The sequence below is a fragment of the Oryx dammah genome, unplaced genomic scaffold (genome assembly GCF_014754425.2).
Source record: "Oryx dammah isolate SB20612 unplaced genomic scaffold, SCBI_Odam_1.1 HiC_scaffold_26, whole genome shotgun sequence".
Taxonomy (NCBI): Eukaryota; Metazoa; Chordata; class Mammalia; order Artiodactyla; family Bovidae; genus Oryx; species Oryx dammah.
In genome coordinates, this window is record NW_024070210.1 from 23,244,303 (window position 1) to 23,256,926 (window position 12,624).

The following is a 12,624-nucleotide window of genomic DNA, read 5'->3' on the forward strand; positions in this document are numbered from 1 at the left end:
GTTCTAAAAGTAGACTGTGGTGATGGCTTACCATAAATCCACTAATACAATTGAATTATACACTTACAGACATTGACTTTCATAGTATTTAAGTTGTACATTAATAAAATTATTTTTTAAATAGCCAAATGATTTATTAAAAAAAAAAAAAAGAAATTCAAGCTCATTAGTAATCACTGTCTATGGGGTCACACAGAGTTGGACACAACTGAGGCAACTTAGCAGCAGCAGCAGCAGCAGTAATCAGGAAAATGAAAACAAAGACAGGCAGAAATTAAGAAGTCAGATAATACCAAGGCAAGAAGATATGGAGCAAGAGGTATTCGTGTACATCACTGGTAGGAAATTAAACAAGCACAACCACTCTGGAAAATAATTTGTCCTGATTCTGCAGAGTGACCTATGTACATACTCTATAACCAGCCATTGCTGTTGCTGCTGCTGCTAAGTCGCTTCAGTCGTGTCCGACTCTGTGTGACCCCATAGACGGCAGCCCACCAGGCTCCCCCGTCCCTGGGATTCTCCAGGCAAGAACACTGGAGTGGGCTGCCATTTCCTTCTCCAATGCATGAAAGTGAAAAGTGAAAGTCAAGTCGCTCAGTCGTGTCCGACCCTCAGCAATCCCATGGACTGCAGCCTTCTAGGCTCCTCCATCCATGGGATTTTCCAGGCAAGAGTACTGGAGTGGGGTGCCATTGCCTTCTCCGAACCAGCCATTACTCCAAGGCAAATACCCTCAATAGGGACCAGACAGTAAATATATTAGGTGTTTCAGACCATGAGATCTCTGTCACAAGTACCTCAACTCTGTCTTGTATCTCAAACAAAGCCACAGACAAAATGTAAACAAATGAACAAAGCTGTGTGACAATAAAACTTTATTTACAAAAAACAGGCAGCTAGCAAGATTTGACCACTAGGAAGTAGTTTGCCAATCCCTGCTATAGAGAAATACTTGTACGTGTGATCCGGGAGACATGTACCACACTTTTCATAGGACTTATTTATATTAGCAGCAAACTGGAAACATCCCAAATGTTCATTCACAGAAAAAGGGATTTAAAAAAAAAAAAAGGCCATATTTTTCAAAATGGAGTATGATATAGCAATGAAAGTGAATTATTCTCTGGCTACCTGAAACAACATGGATAAATCTTACAAAATAATATTAAGTAGAAAAAGCAATTCATAGAAGAGATATGCTATGATTTAATCATCAATATATGATGTAACAGAGCTCAAAGAGCAAAAGTAAATAAAATGCTACATTTCCTATGTACATGGGTGATTAAAAAAAACTACAGGTATAAGTAACCACTGGGGGAAAAAAGCATAGAAATGGTAGAATCACTGGGCTGTACACCTGACACTAATATTGATATAATATTGTAAGTCAATTCTTATGATATTCAACTATATCATAACTAATTCAACTATATCATAAATAATTGAAGTATTCAACTATACTTCAATTTTAAAAAACTACAAGAATGGCAGAAATTCCGGATGGAAGCTACCTCCCAACAGAAAGCCAAAGATAGGATCAGGGCCCAAAGCTGATTTCAATGATATTGCTATTGTTCTGGGGTTTGTATTGGGGTCACAGGCTCATAAATGTTTATAATTTACACATGCAGGAAGTATTTAATCTTGTACATGGAAGATATATATTAAATTTTTGTTTTTTAATAAAGGTAAACAATCTCTGTAATCAGCTGAAAAGTCCCAAAAAAGATTGCAGAGGCTACCTGTGGCTGAAACAGAAAGTAAAGAACTTGCCACTAATAAGCAATCAGGGCATTTATATTCCATGCCATCCTATCAGATCATGAAAAAACATCTCAGGGCTTGTAACTACCTCTTGAATTTGAAAAGAATTGATAAAAGCTACATGAAAAAGTTGACAAAGGTCCGTCTAGTCAAAGCTATGGTTTTTCCAGTAGTCACGTACGGATGTGAGAGGTGGACTATAAAGAAAGCTGAGCACCGAAGAACTGATGCTTTTGAACTGTGATGCTGGAGAAGACTCTTGAGAGTCCCGTGGACAGCAAGGAGATCCAACCAGTCAATCGTAAAGGAAATCAGTCTTGAATATTCATTGGAAGGACTGATGCTGAAGTTGAAACTCCAATACTTTGGCCACCTGCTGGCGAAGAACTGACTCACTGGAAAAGACCCTGATGCTGGGAAAGGTTGAAGGCAGGAGGAGAAGGGGACAACAGAGGGTGAGATGGTTGGATGGCATCACTGACTCAATGGACATGAGTTTGAGCAAGCTCTGGGAGCTGGTGATGGACAGGGAAGCCTGGCGTGCTGCAGTCCACGGGGTCACAAAGAGTCGGACACGATTGAGTGACTAAAACTGACTGATGTGAAAAAGTATTGAAAACTACTCCAAAACTTAAAACATGAAAAAGTATTTGTTGGTTAATCATCTTGAAGTTCAGTTTTTTGCTATCTAAATAAGTAAGTTTACAACTCTGGCTCACAATTTTTATAAAACTTTTTTTTCATAGACCTATTTCAAGAAAGATCTAACGAGAGTGCAAGGATTATGGAAGATAGGATTCTGGCACCATCTGGTGGCAGTGCACTGCAACAGCAGATTCTAATTTCTTTTTAAGATTAATTCTCTCACTGGTTCATTTACTAGGCATAGAACATACATTTTTAAGTCTTTCTTGGAAGTCAGGAAATAAAACAGGGCTTATTATCTAAAACAGGTTCTATATCTTCAAAGAAAAATATCTACAGTTAAATTTATGCCTATCACAATGCTTTAAGCATCTACTCTTGTTAAAAGTTTGTTTCACACATCTATGCCCCTAGAACTCTCAGGCAAGGAGGCCCTCAGGACTGCACTGGTAAACACAGCCTATGGAGTCACCACATCAGGACCAATGAACATATCAATGCAGTTTTCAGGGAGAAAAAAAAACCTGTTGTTGTTTTAAAATATCCTCAAATTCTGGACACTCCATTCAAAAGGTAGAGCTTAATTTGCCTTTACTTGAACATGGACTGGACTTAATGACCTGCATCTAAAGAGAAGAAAGTGGCAGAAATGATGGTGTGTAACTTACAAAGCTAAATCAAAGGAATGGCCATTTCCATCTTGCCCAGGGGAGTCAGACATCACGCCACGAGGAGATTCAGGCAGCCTGCAGGGAGCTCTCCAGGGGAGAATCATGACCTCCTGCCAACAACCAGCACCAACCTGCCCCCTCGCACCCCTCGGCAGTATCTCCAAGCTAAGCCAGTCCCAAAGAAACAGAAATCAGTATTTACGGTCGTGGAAGCCACTTAGTTTGTGGGTAATTTGTGATGTAACAATAAATAACTAACACAACTGATGACTTCCTAGAACCAATTTTATCTTTAATAGGGAGTAAAAATAGCTCATTTCAGCATAATACTAAAATTTACCTGCACATAAATAAAATTTCAAATTTTCCTTCCTAATACACTAAGCAGGGATCCTGTTCTAATTCCCCCCAAATTGTTTCCTATTATTTCATAATATTCAATTTCTAATTCAGAGAAACAACCACCCAAGTAGATTTCAGTCAGTCAGCAAAGATTTTCAGAACATCTTCCTTTTGGTATAGTACACTAGTACCACCAGGGACTGAGTGGAGAACCCTGCCCTTGAGGTACTTACAATTTAGATTGACAGTCATGAACTAATTTATATATCTTAGTTATACTTTTTCCCCTGGTTCTGAAGGTTCTAGGTCAATGTTGGAAGGTTTGGAAAGTGTCTTCTTTACCTCTGTGAGGGATCCACAAGCTACCCCACCATGCAGGGCTTCATCCACAGCAGACAGGGTTGTAGACAAAAAGGCTGGTGAGTGAGCAGCACACCGCCGTGTCCTTATCTCCGAAGCCTGATCAGAGAAAGCGTTAAGCTCTTTTCAACCTCCGTATTTATTCAAAAGCATAAGCCAACTCCAAATTCAAATTTTAGCAGCTAGAACCCAATTCATGTTTTTTTTTTCCCTTCTATTACTTATTTATTCTACAACTATTTACTCTGTGCCCATGGACTGTGCTGGGCTTCCCTGGTGGCTCAGCTGGTCAAGAATCCACCTGCAATGTGGGAGACCTGGGTTTGATCCCTGGGTTGGGAAGTTCCCCTGGGGAAGGGAAAGGCTACCCACGCCAATATTCTGGCCTGGAGAATTCCACGGAGTGTATAGTCCGTGGGGTCACAAAGAGTCAGACATGACTGACCAACTTTCACTTCACATGGACTGTGCTAAATTTGAAGGCTGTGATATAAAAGACAGAGCCCCTACCCTCACAGGACTTATAGCCAACTAGAGACCATGAAACTAGAAAGCAGGCAATTACAACACAGTTAATCACAAGCTACTGTGACAGGGCAAGTGGAGACTGGCAAGTGGATTTGTCCAGGTCCAATCACCTGATCTGAATTTTGTGATCAAGGGAAGATCTGGATGTCTGAGCTAAAACCTGAAAAGGCTATGAGATGGGCAAAGGAAATGTGCATGTTCCTGCCAAAGAGACAAGAATGTAGGAAGAGAGGTCAAGGAGCAAGAAATAAGAAATAGAAACTAGGGGAAATTGCAAAAAAGAAAGAGGTGATTTAGAATGGCTGAAAGATGGAGCATGGTCGTGAGATGGCATGGCAAACGAAAAGGCTGGAGAAATGAGCAGAGGCTGCATCAGATGAATCTTGCTGAAGTGTGGCATGTAGGCTGAGAGCAACAAGGAGTGACACGATCAAGCTACCATTTCAAACCGAGCTTGGTATGTGAAGAACCGCTTGAAAGCAGGTTCAAAAGAAAGCCATATCAAATCCTTGGACCTGTGATGTCACCTTAGTTGGAAAAAAAGTCTTTGCAGAAGTGGTTGACATAATTACATACTTATCAGCAATGTGTAAATAATCTCTAACATTAAAAATTACTAGTATTAAATTACCCAAATAAACTGAGGTCAAACCACAGAATCGTAATTATTCATTCACTCATTCATTCAACAAATACAAATTAATTGCCTAGTGCATGCTATATAATATGATAAGCTCTGGGAATACAGTAGTAAACCAAATAGACATACTTTCTACCCACTTACAGCTTACAATTTAATAAACCTAGGTCTCAAATCCAAGCTCTTCTGCCTCTATTGAGGACACAGGAGACCAACATATTAATACAGGGTTGGCCAAAAAGTTTTATCAGCAACTCCACCAGTTTTCTTCTTCGGTGGCTGCTTCTCAGATCCATCGTTGTCTGATCTGATCTTTAAATGCTGACTGACTCGGGACCCGGCCTCGGGCACACTCACTTTCTTACTGTGCATACTTTCTAGGCAATCTCCCGTCCATCTTCATGATTTTGACTACCATTTTCATTCTGATGACTCCCCAATGCACGCTATCCTTCAAGCTTAGGTCCACATATTTAACTGCCTACTTCACATATTCATTCAGTGTTTCCTAAGTGCCTAAATTCAACAAGTACTAACAAATCCATGATCTGCCTCCCTCAAACCTGATCCTCTTCCAATATCCCTTATCTCAGGAAATGGTACCATCCAGTCTCTTAGAGCAAAATCAAGGAATCATCTCTGACCCTTTCCTGTACCTCACCACCACCCACAGACAAATCATCACCAAATCCTATTCATGCTACCTCCTACGTATCGCTCATGGTAACTGACATTATACCGTTGACATTAACACCACACTAACAGTCCATGTCACAATCTGTCTGGAGTATGGTCACAGAAACCTAACTAGTCCACAAATATTTCCTTGTTCCTTTTCAATCACTTGTCTATGTTTAAAGACTGAGTTTTTTAAAAACACATACTAGATTACTCCCTTTGATGACTTATCATTGCTCTCAGAACAAAGTCCAAAATCCTTAACAGGCCTGCAGGTCCCAATGATCTGACTCTGCTTGCTTCTCCAGCTTCATCTCTTGCCCCTCTCTTCCTCGCTATGTTCACTCAGACCGGCCTGACCTTCTTACCATATAAGCACCGTTCTCCTGCTCATCACAGGGTCTCTGCATTTCCCACTCCCACTGCTTGCAAGCCCTTCCCTGCTCCCCTCCCTTCCCAGTCCCTTTGGCTGTCTCTCTCCTGTTCATCCATCAGGTTTCAGCTGAAGTGTTGCTTCTGTGAGGGAGCCCTTGCTGACCCCTACTCTAAGCAATGTCCCTTTCAGTTTCTAAGCTCTTTGTACTTTTCTCTGATAGGGCTTACCATTACTACAATTAATCAATCATTTATACAATTGTTTTTTTAATGTCCGACTGTTCCCACTAGCAGAGAAGGCAATGGCACCCCACTCCAGGACTCTTGCCTGGAAAATCCCATGGACAGAGGAGCCTGGTGGGCTGCAGTCCATGGGGTCGCTAAGAGTCGGACACGACTAAGCGACTTCACTTTCACTTTTCACTTTCTTGCATTGGAGAAGGAAATGGCAACCCACTCCAATGCTCTTGCCTGGAGAATCCCAGGGACGGGGAAGCCTGGTGGGCTGCCATCTACGGGGTCGCACAGAGTCGGACACGACTGAAGTGACTTAGCAGCAGCAGCAGTTCCCACTAGACTGTAAGCTACAGAAGGGCAGAAAACTTTATCAATCATCTTCACTACAGTATCTCCAGTACCCGACATATCCATGGCTGGCACTCAATAAATATTTGTTGAAGGAATAAATGGCTGAATAAATAAATTAACAAAACAAAAAATCTTTGTGAGGGAATGAACTAAGGCTAATCCAATATTTAAGGCAGGACTCTAAAGAATGACTGTTACGAAAGTAAATGTACAACAAAGGAGAAAGATGGCTCCTTGAATTGACAATTGGAATGGCAGTGAAACTGGTGAAGGACATGGAGACTGAAGGTGAATTTCCTAGCCATCATCTCCTGCGTGATTATCTGACTAGGAATATGCAATACATATCGAATCCCAGATGTCAAATTAAAAGGTTCTCTTGGTGCTTTACAACTTTCAAAACAGTGAAATTTGAACCTCCTAATGAAATCATCCCATATGATTTTAACTCTTTAACTTCTCCCATAAAACAAAGTGAGCTGTTCAAAGCTACTTATCTTTGTTGAAACCCATGACAAAGCTAAGACTAGTGTCCATCTCTAATTCCAATTCTTAGTCACCTTCGGATGATTCTGCCTTTAAAGTATTTTCCTTAGATCACAAGCAAAACCTGAACAAAAGAAAATACTCAATCTGTTCATTGTTTTCAAAGTTTCAAATGACACTAATATTCCTTCGTTCCTCCTCCAGAGTTGGATCCTCTTTTATTGCTCAGCAGTTACCAGATTTCAACATAACATGGTAAGTAGTTTACAACCCACACAAATAAATACATTTGCAAAACACTGGACAGACTTTCAGGTTACTCTTACATGGAGAAAATAAGACATTTTCTACCATGCACTAAACCTACATTTTGAAAAGCTAAAGGCATGACATAGAAAGTATGAAATAATAGTACAACTTGATTTGGGCTTATTTCAAAAGGCTTGAACTCCTCTCAGGAGTGAGGATAAGTTTTAAAATATTATTCATTCAATCAATAAGTCAGTGTAAGTCCAATATGAATACTCTGAGATGTAGAGTAAATGATGATGGTAAAAGTTAGTATTATAGAGATAGGGACATTCTAAAATTAAGAGTATATTGGTTCACAAATCCTTCCCAAACAAGTAAAAGAGAAAGATGACCTTTTGAAATAACACTGCCAGCTATAGAGAAAAAAAATTCCTGTTACCTCTCATTCCCGTAACTGTCTCCCATGAGCTTATAAACAACATAAATTTATTCCCATTAGAGAACTAACTCTTACATTGTGAGGGTTGGTATTTTTGAGATGTTCGCCTCTATTTTTGCTTTTACCTTATCCCCTAAAAGATTTTAAAGAGAATACAGAAGCTTTTCAAAATAAAAATCATAACCAAACCATAACTCTAAAATACATATATACCGTTTGCATCTGTGGTGCACAGGCCCTGCTAACCACACACAGAAGTTCACGGACACCTTGATAACTAAGGCCAGTCATCTTCATAAGCTCCAGGGGGGAAAGACATAGAAAGTCCTAAAAAACATAAAGAGACTATTTTAAATATACATGTATAACAAAGATACTGGAATTAAAAGGAAGTTTTCAATTGACACTGTCCATGTGTAAATGTAATCTCAAAAATGACACAGTGATCTCTGTTCGTTTCTAAGGCAAACCATTCAGTATCACAGTAATCCAAGTCTATGCCCCAACCAGTAACGCTGAAGAAACTGAAGTTGAATGGTTCTATGAAGATCTACAAGACCTTTTAGAACTAACACCCAAAAAAGATGTCCTTTTCATTATAGGGGACTGGAATGCAAAAGTAGGAAGTCAAGAAACACCTGGAGTAACAGGCAAATTTGGCCTTGGAATGTGGAATGAAGCAGGGCAAAGATTAATAGAGTTTTGCCAAGAAAATGCACTGGTCATAGCAAACATCCTCTTCCAACAACACAAGAGAAGACTCTACACATGGACATCACCAGATGGTCAACACCAAAATCACATTGATTATATTCTTTGCAGCCAAAGATGGAGAAGCTTTATACAGTCAACAAAAACAAGACCAGGAGCTGACTGTGGCTCAGATCATGAACTCCTACTGCCAAAATCAGACTTAAATTGAAGAAAGTAGGGAAAACCACTAGACCATTCAGGTATGACCTAAATCAAGTCCCTCATGGTTATACAATGGAAGTGAGAAATAGATTTAAGGGACTAGATCTGATAGATAGAGTGCCTGATGAACTATGGATGGAGGTTCGTGACATTGTACAGGAGACGGGGATCAAGACCATCCCCATGGAAAATAAATGCAAAAAAGCAAAATGGCTGTCTGAGGAGGCCTTACAAATAGCTGTGAAAAGAAGAGAAGAAAAAATTAAAGGAAAAAAAGAAAGATATAAGCATGTGAATGCAGAGTTCCAAAGAATAGTAAGAAGAGATAAGAAAGCCTTCCTCAGCGATCAATGCAAAGAAATAGAGGAAAACAACAGAATGGGAAAAACTAGAGATCTCTTCAAGAAAATTAGAGATATCAAGGGAACATTTCATGCAAAGACGGGCTCGATAAAGGACAGAAATGGTCTGGACCTAACAGAAGCAAAAGATATTAAGAAGAGGTGGCAAGAATACACGAAGAACTGTACAAAAAAGATCTTCACGACCCGGATAATCACGATGGTGTGATCACTCATCTAGAGCCAGACACCTTGGAATGTGAAGTCAAGTGGGCCTTAGAAAGCATCACTATGAACAAAGCTAGTGGAGGTGATGGCATTCCAGTTGAGCTGTTTCAAATCCTGAAAGATGATGCTGTCAAAGTGCTGCACTCAATATGCCAGCAAATTTGGAAAACTCAGCAGTGGCCACAGGACTGGAAAAGCTCAGTTTTCATTCCAATCCCAAAGAAAGGCAATGCCAAAGAATGCTCAAACTACCGCACAATTGCACTCATCTCACACACTAGTAAAGTAATGCTCAAAATTCTCGAAGCCAGGCTTCAGCAATACGTGAACCGTGAACTTCCTGATGTTCAAGCTGGTTTTAGAAAAGGCAGAGGAACCAGAGATCAAATTGCCAACATCTGCTGGATCATCAAAAAGCAAGAGAGTTCCAGAAAAACATCTATTTCTGCTTTATTGACTATGTCACAGCCTTTGACTATGTGGATCACAATAAACTGTGGAAAACTCTCAAAGAGATGGGAATACCAGACCACCTAACCTGCCTCTTGAGAAACCTATATGCAGGTCAGGAAGCAACAGTTAGAACTGGACATGGGAACAACAGACTGGTTCCAAATAGGAAAAGGAGTACGTCAAGGCTGTATATTGTCACCCTGCTTATTTAACTTATATGCAGAGTACATCATGAGACACACTGGGCTGGAAGAAGCACAAGCTTGAATCAAGATTGCCGGGAGAAATATCAATAACCTCAGATATGCAGATGATACCACCCTTATGGCAGAAAGTGAAGAGGAACTAAAAAGCCTCTTGATGAAAGTGAAAGAGGAGAGTGAAAAAGTTGGCTTAAAGCTCAGCATTCAGAAAACGAAGATCATGGCATCCAGTCCCATCACTTCATGGGAAATAGATGGGGAAACAGTGGAAACAGTGTCAGACTTTCTTTTTTTGGGCTCCAAAATCACTGCAGATGGTGACTGCAGCCATGAAATTAAAAGACGCTTACTCCTTGGAAGAAAAGTTATGACCAACCTAGATAGCATATTCAAAAGCAGAGACATCACTTTGCCAACAAAGGTCTGTCTAGTCAAGGCTATGGTTTTTCCAGTGGTCATGTATGGATGTGAGAGTTGGACTGTGAAGAAAGCTGAGCGCTGAAGAATTGATGCTTTTGGACTGTGGTGTTGAAGACTCTTGAGAGTCCCTTGGACTGCAAGGAGATCCAACCAGTCCATTCTGAAGGAGATCAATCCTGGATTTCTTTGGAAGGAATGATGCTAAAGCTGAAACTCCAGTACTTTGGCCACCTCATGCGAAGAGTTGACTCATTGGAAAAGACTCTGATGCTAGGAGGGATTGGGGGTAGGAGGAGAAGGGGACGACAGAGGATGAGATGGCTGGATGGCATCACTGACTCGATGGACGTGAGTCTGAGTGAACTCTGGGAGTTGGTGATGGACAGGGAGGCCTGGCGTGCTGCGATTCATGGGGTCGCCAAGAGTCGGACACGACTGAGCAACTGAACTGACTGACTGACTGATATACAAATAAAAGCATAATTTATTGTAGATCAGTTTGTATGTTTCTTATAGTATTTTCCTCCTAAATACTCCTTAACTAAAAGATATGACATAATCTTATCTTCTAATTATCCAACTTAGTATATATCAGAGGACACACCAAGTAAAAATACAAAGCAGCAGAAATCAGCCCAAGTGGATATGACCAGTGCCCCTGTGCCCAAAAGTCTGGACACAAACAGACACCCAGAAATGAAATCAGTTTCATCCTAAGGTATAAGATCATTCAGAGGAAGTATTTAATAATTGAATAAGAATAAAACCAACTATGGACTGAAATGTTAAATATCATATTTTTAAGAGTTTTTCAAATTATGAACACAAAGGTTATCCAATGTGTAACAGAGAAAGCAAAGATATCATTAACACACAAAGCAATTGAGAAAAAAAAAGAAATTCCAGCATTCTCTAAAAGTCCATCTTATCAAGGATTAAATCCTAATGTAAAAAATGTTAAATCTAATTTAACCTCCTAAAAGGGATTTGCTTTACTTTTGTGCTTAAATATACAACATCCACTTTATATATTTTTCTCACTCCACTGATAGAAAAATAACCCTAAAAATTTTTCTTGCTTTCAAGAGTATTATCCATTTTGAATATTGTCTCCTCATTTGAGTCGTATTTCTCATGTAACTACAGAATTTCTTTTACAAAGACAAAACTTCTCTAGAATCCTTAATAAATGGCCAGGTGTATTTACCTTCTGCCATGAGCATTCTCCCAACCCAACCCTAACTAAAATGCAAAACTCTTGAAATGAAATCACATTTGGAAATACAAGGTAAGTGGTTTGTTATTTTGAAATTAGCAAGAACCATCATTTATCTTTTTTTTATAAACCTAAATGTTCATATTTCAGATGCAATTAAGAGTTACTGGGAGGGAGCTTCAAGAAGGAGGGGATATCTATGGCTGATTCATGTTGATGTATGGCAGAAACCACAACAGTATTTTCAAGCAATTATTCTCCAATTAAAATAAACATGTTTTCTAAAACTTGAAGCAAAATTTTTTTAAGAAAAGAGTTATTTAGGTCACTTAAGATTAATTTGCACTTAAGGTTTCTCACTGAGAAAAATTAAACAAATTGTACCTGACAGGTAACGATCTGATGTCTGTTCAGACGGTCACACAGCTCTTGTGATAAACCCACTCGTCTTAGTTTCTTGCTGCCCATGCCTCCAGATGCAGCAAGAAAAAGAACCTTGAAAAAACATTGGGAAATAGCATAAGCAGTAGCAGATAGGCTATCCACAACACTCTACAAAATAAAACATTTTTCAAGCCTCTCCATATATAAAATGAAATGTATGGTATTTAAAATATTACTGATAAAAGGCTATAAATACATTAAATAGGGGAGACTACTGTTTGTTAAACATGGAAAGAAACAATGTAAGAATCTTCATTTCACAAAAATTCTTTAAAAACTTATTACACAAATATAATACCAGCGTTTGCCTCCAATGAGTGAGACCTGGGTTCGATCCCTGGGTTGGGAAGATCCCCTGGAGAAGGAAATGGTAACCCACTCCAGTATTCTTGCCTGGAGAATCCCATGGACAGAGAAGCCTGATAGACTACAGTCCAAGGGGTCGCAAAGAGTTGGACACGACTGAGCGACTTCACTTTCTTTTCTTTCTTTCTTAAGATTTTCAGTTCATAAACTTTATTTGGATGTGTAATTAATACAAATATTTCCAAAGAGCACTCCCAGAAAGTCTGCTTTCATTACACTGAAACAATAATAAATTTATTGACCACCTTCTACGTATCAGGCACT

General features: G+C 39.5%; 1 protein-coding gene across 3 annotated transcripts in view; it reads right to left on the reverse strand.

The window, feature by feature from the left end:
- RAD51B (RAD51 paralog B) overlaps nucleotides 1-12,624 on the reverse strand; it is a 610,539-nt gene that overhangs the window by 595,101 nt on the left and 2,814 nt on the right. For all 3 annotated transcript variants that reach the window (XM_040226222.1, XM_040226223.1, XM_040226220.1), the window contains exons 2-4: nucleotides 11,935-12,045; nucleotides 7,988-8,101; nucleotides 3,771-3,887 (exon numbers count right to left, since the gene is read on the reverse strand). In XM_040226222.1, coding sequence (XP_040082156.1) covers nucleotides 3,771-3,887; nucleotides 7,988-8,101; nucleotides 11,935-12,045 — 342 coding nt within the window. The remainder of the gene's footprint in view (nucleotides 1-3,770; nucleotides 3,888-7,987; nucleotides 8,102-11,934; nucleotides 12,046-12,624) is intronic.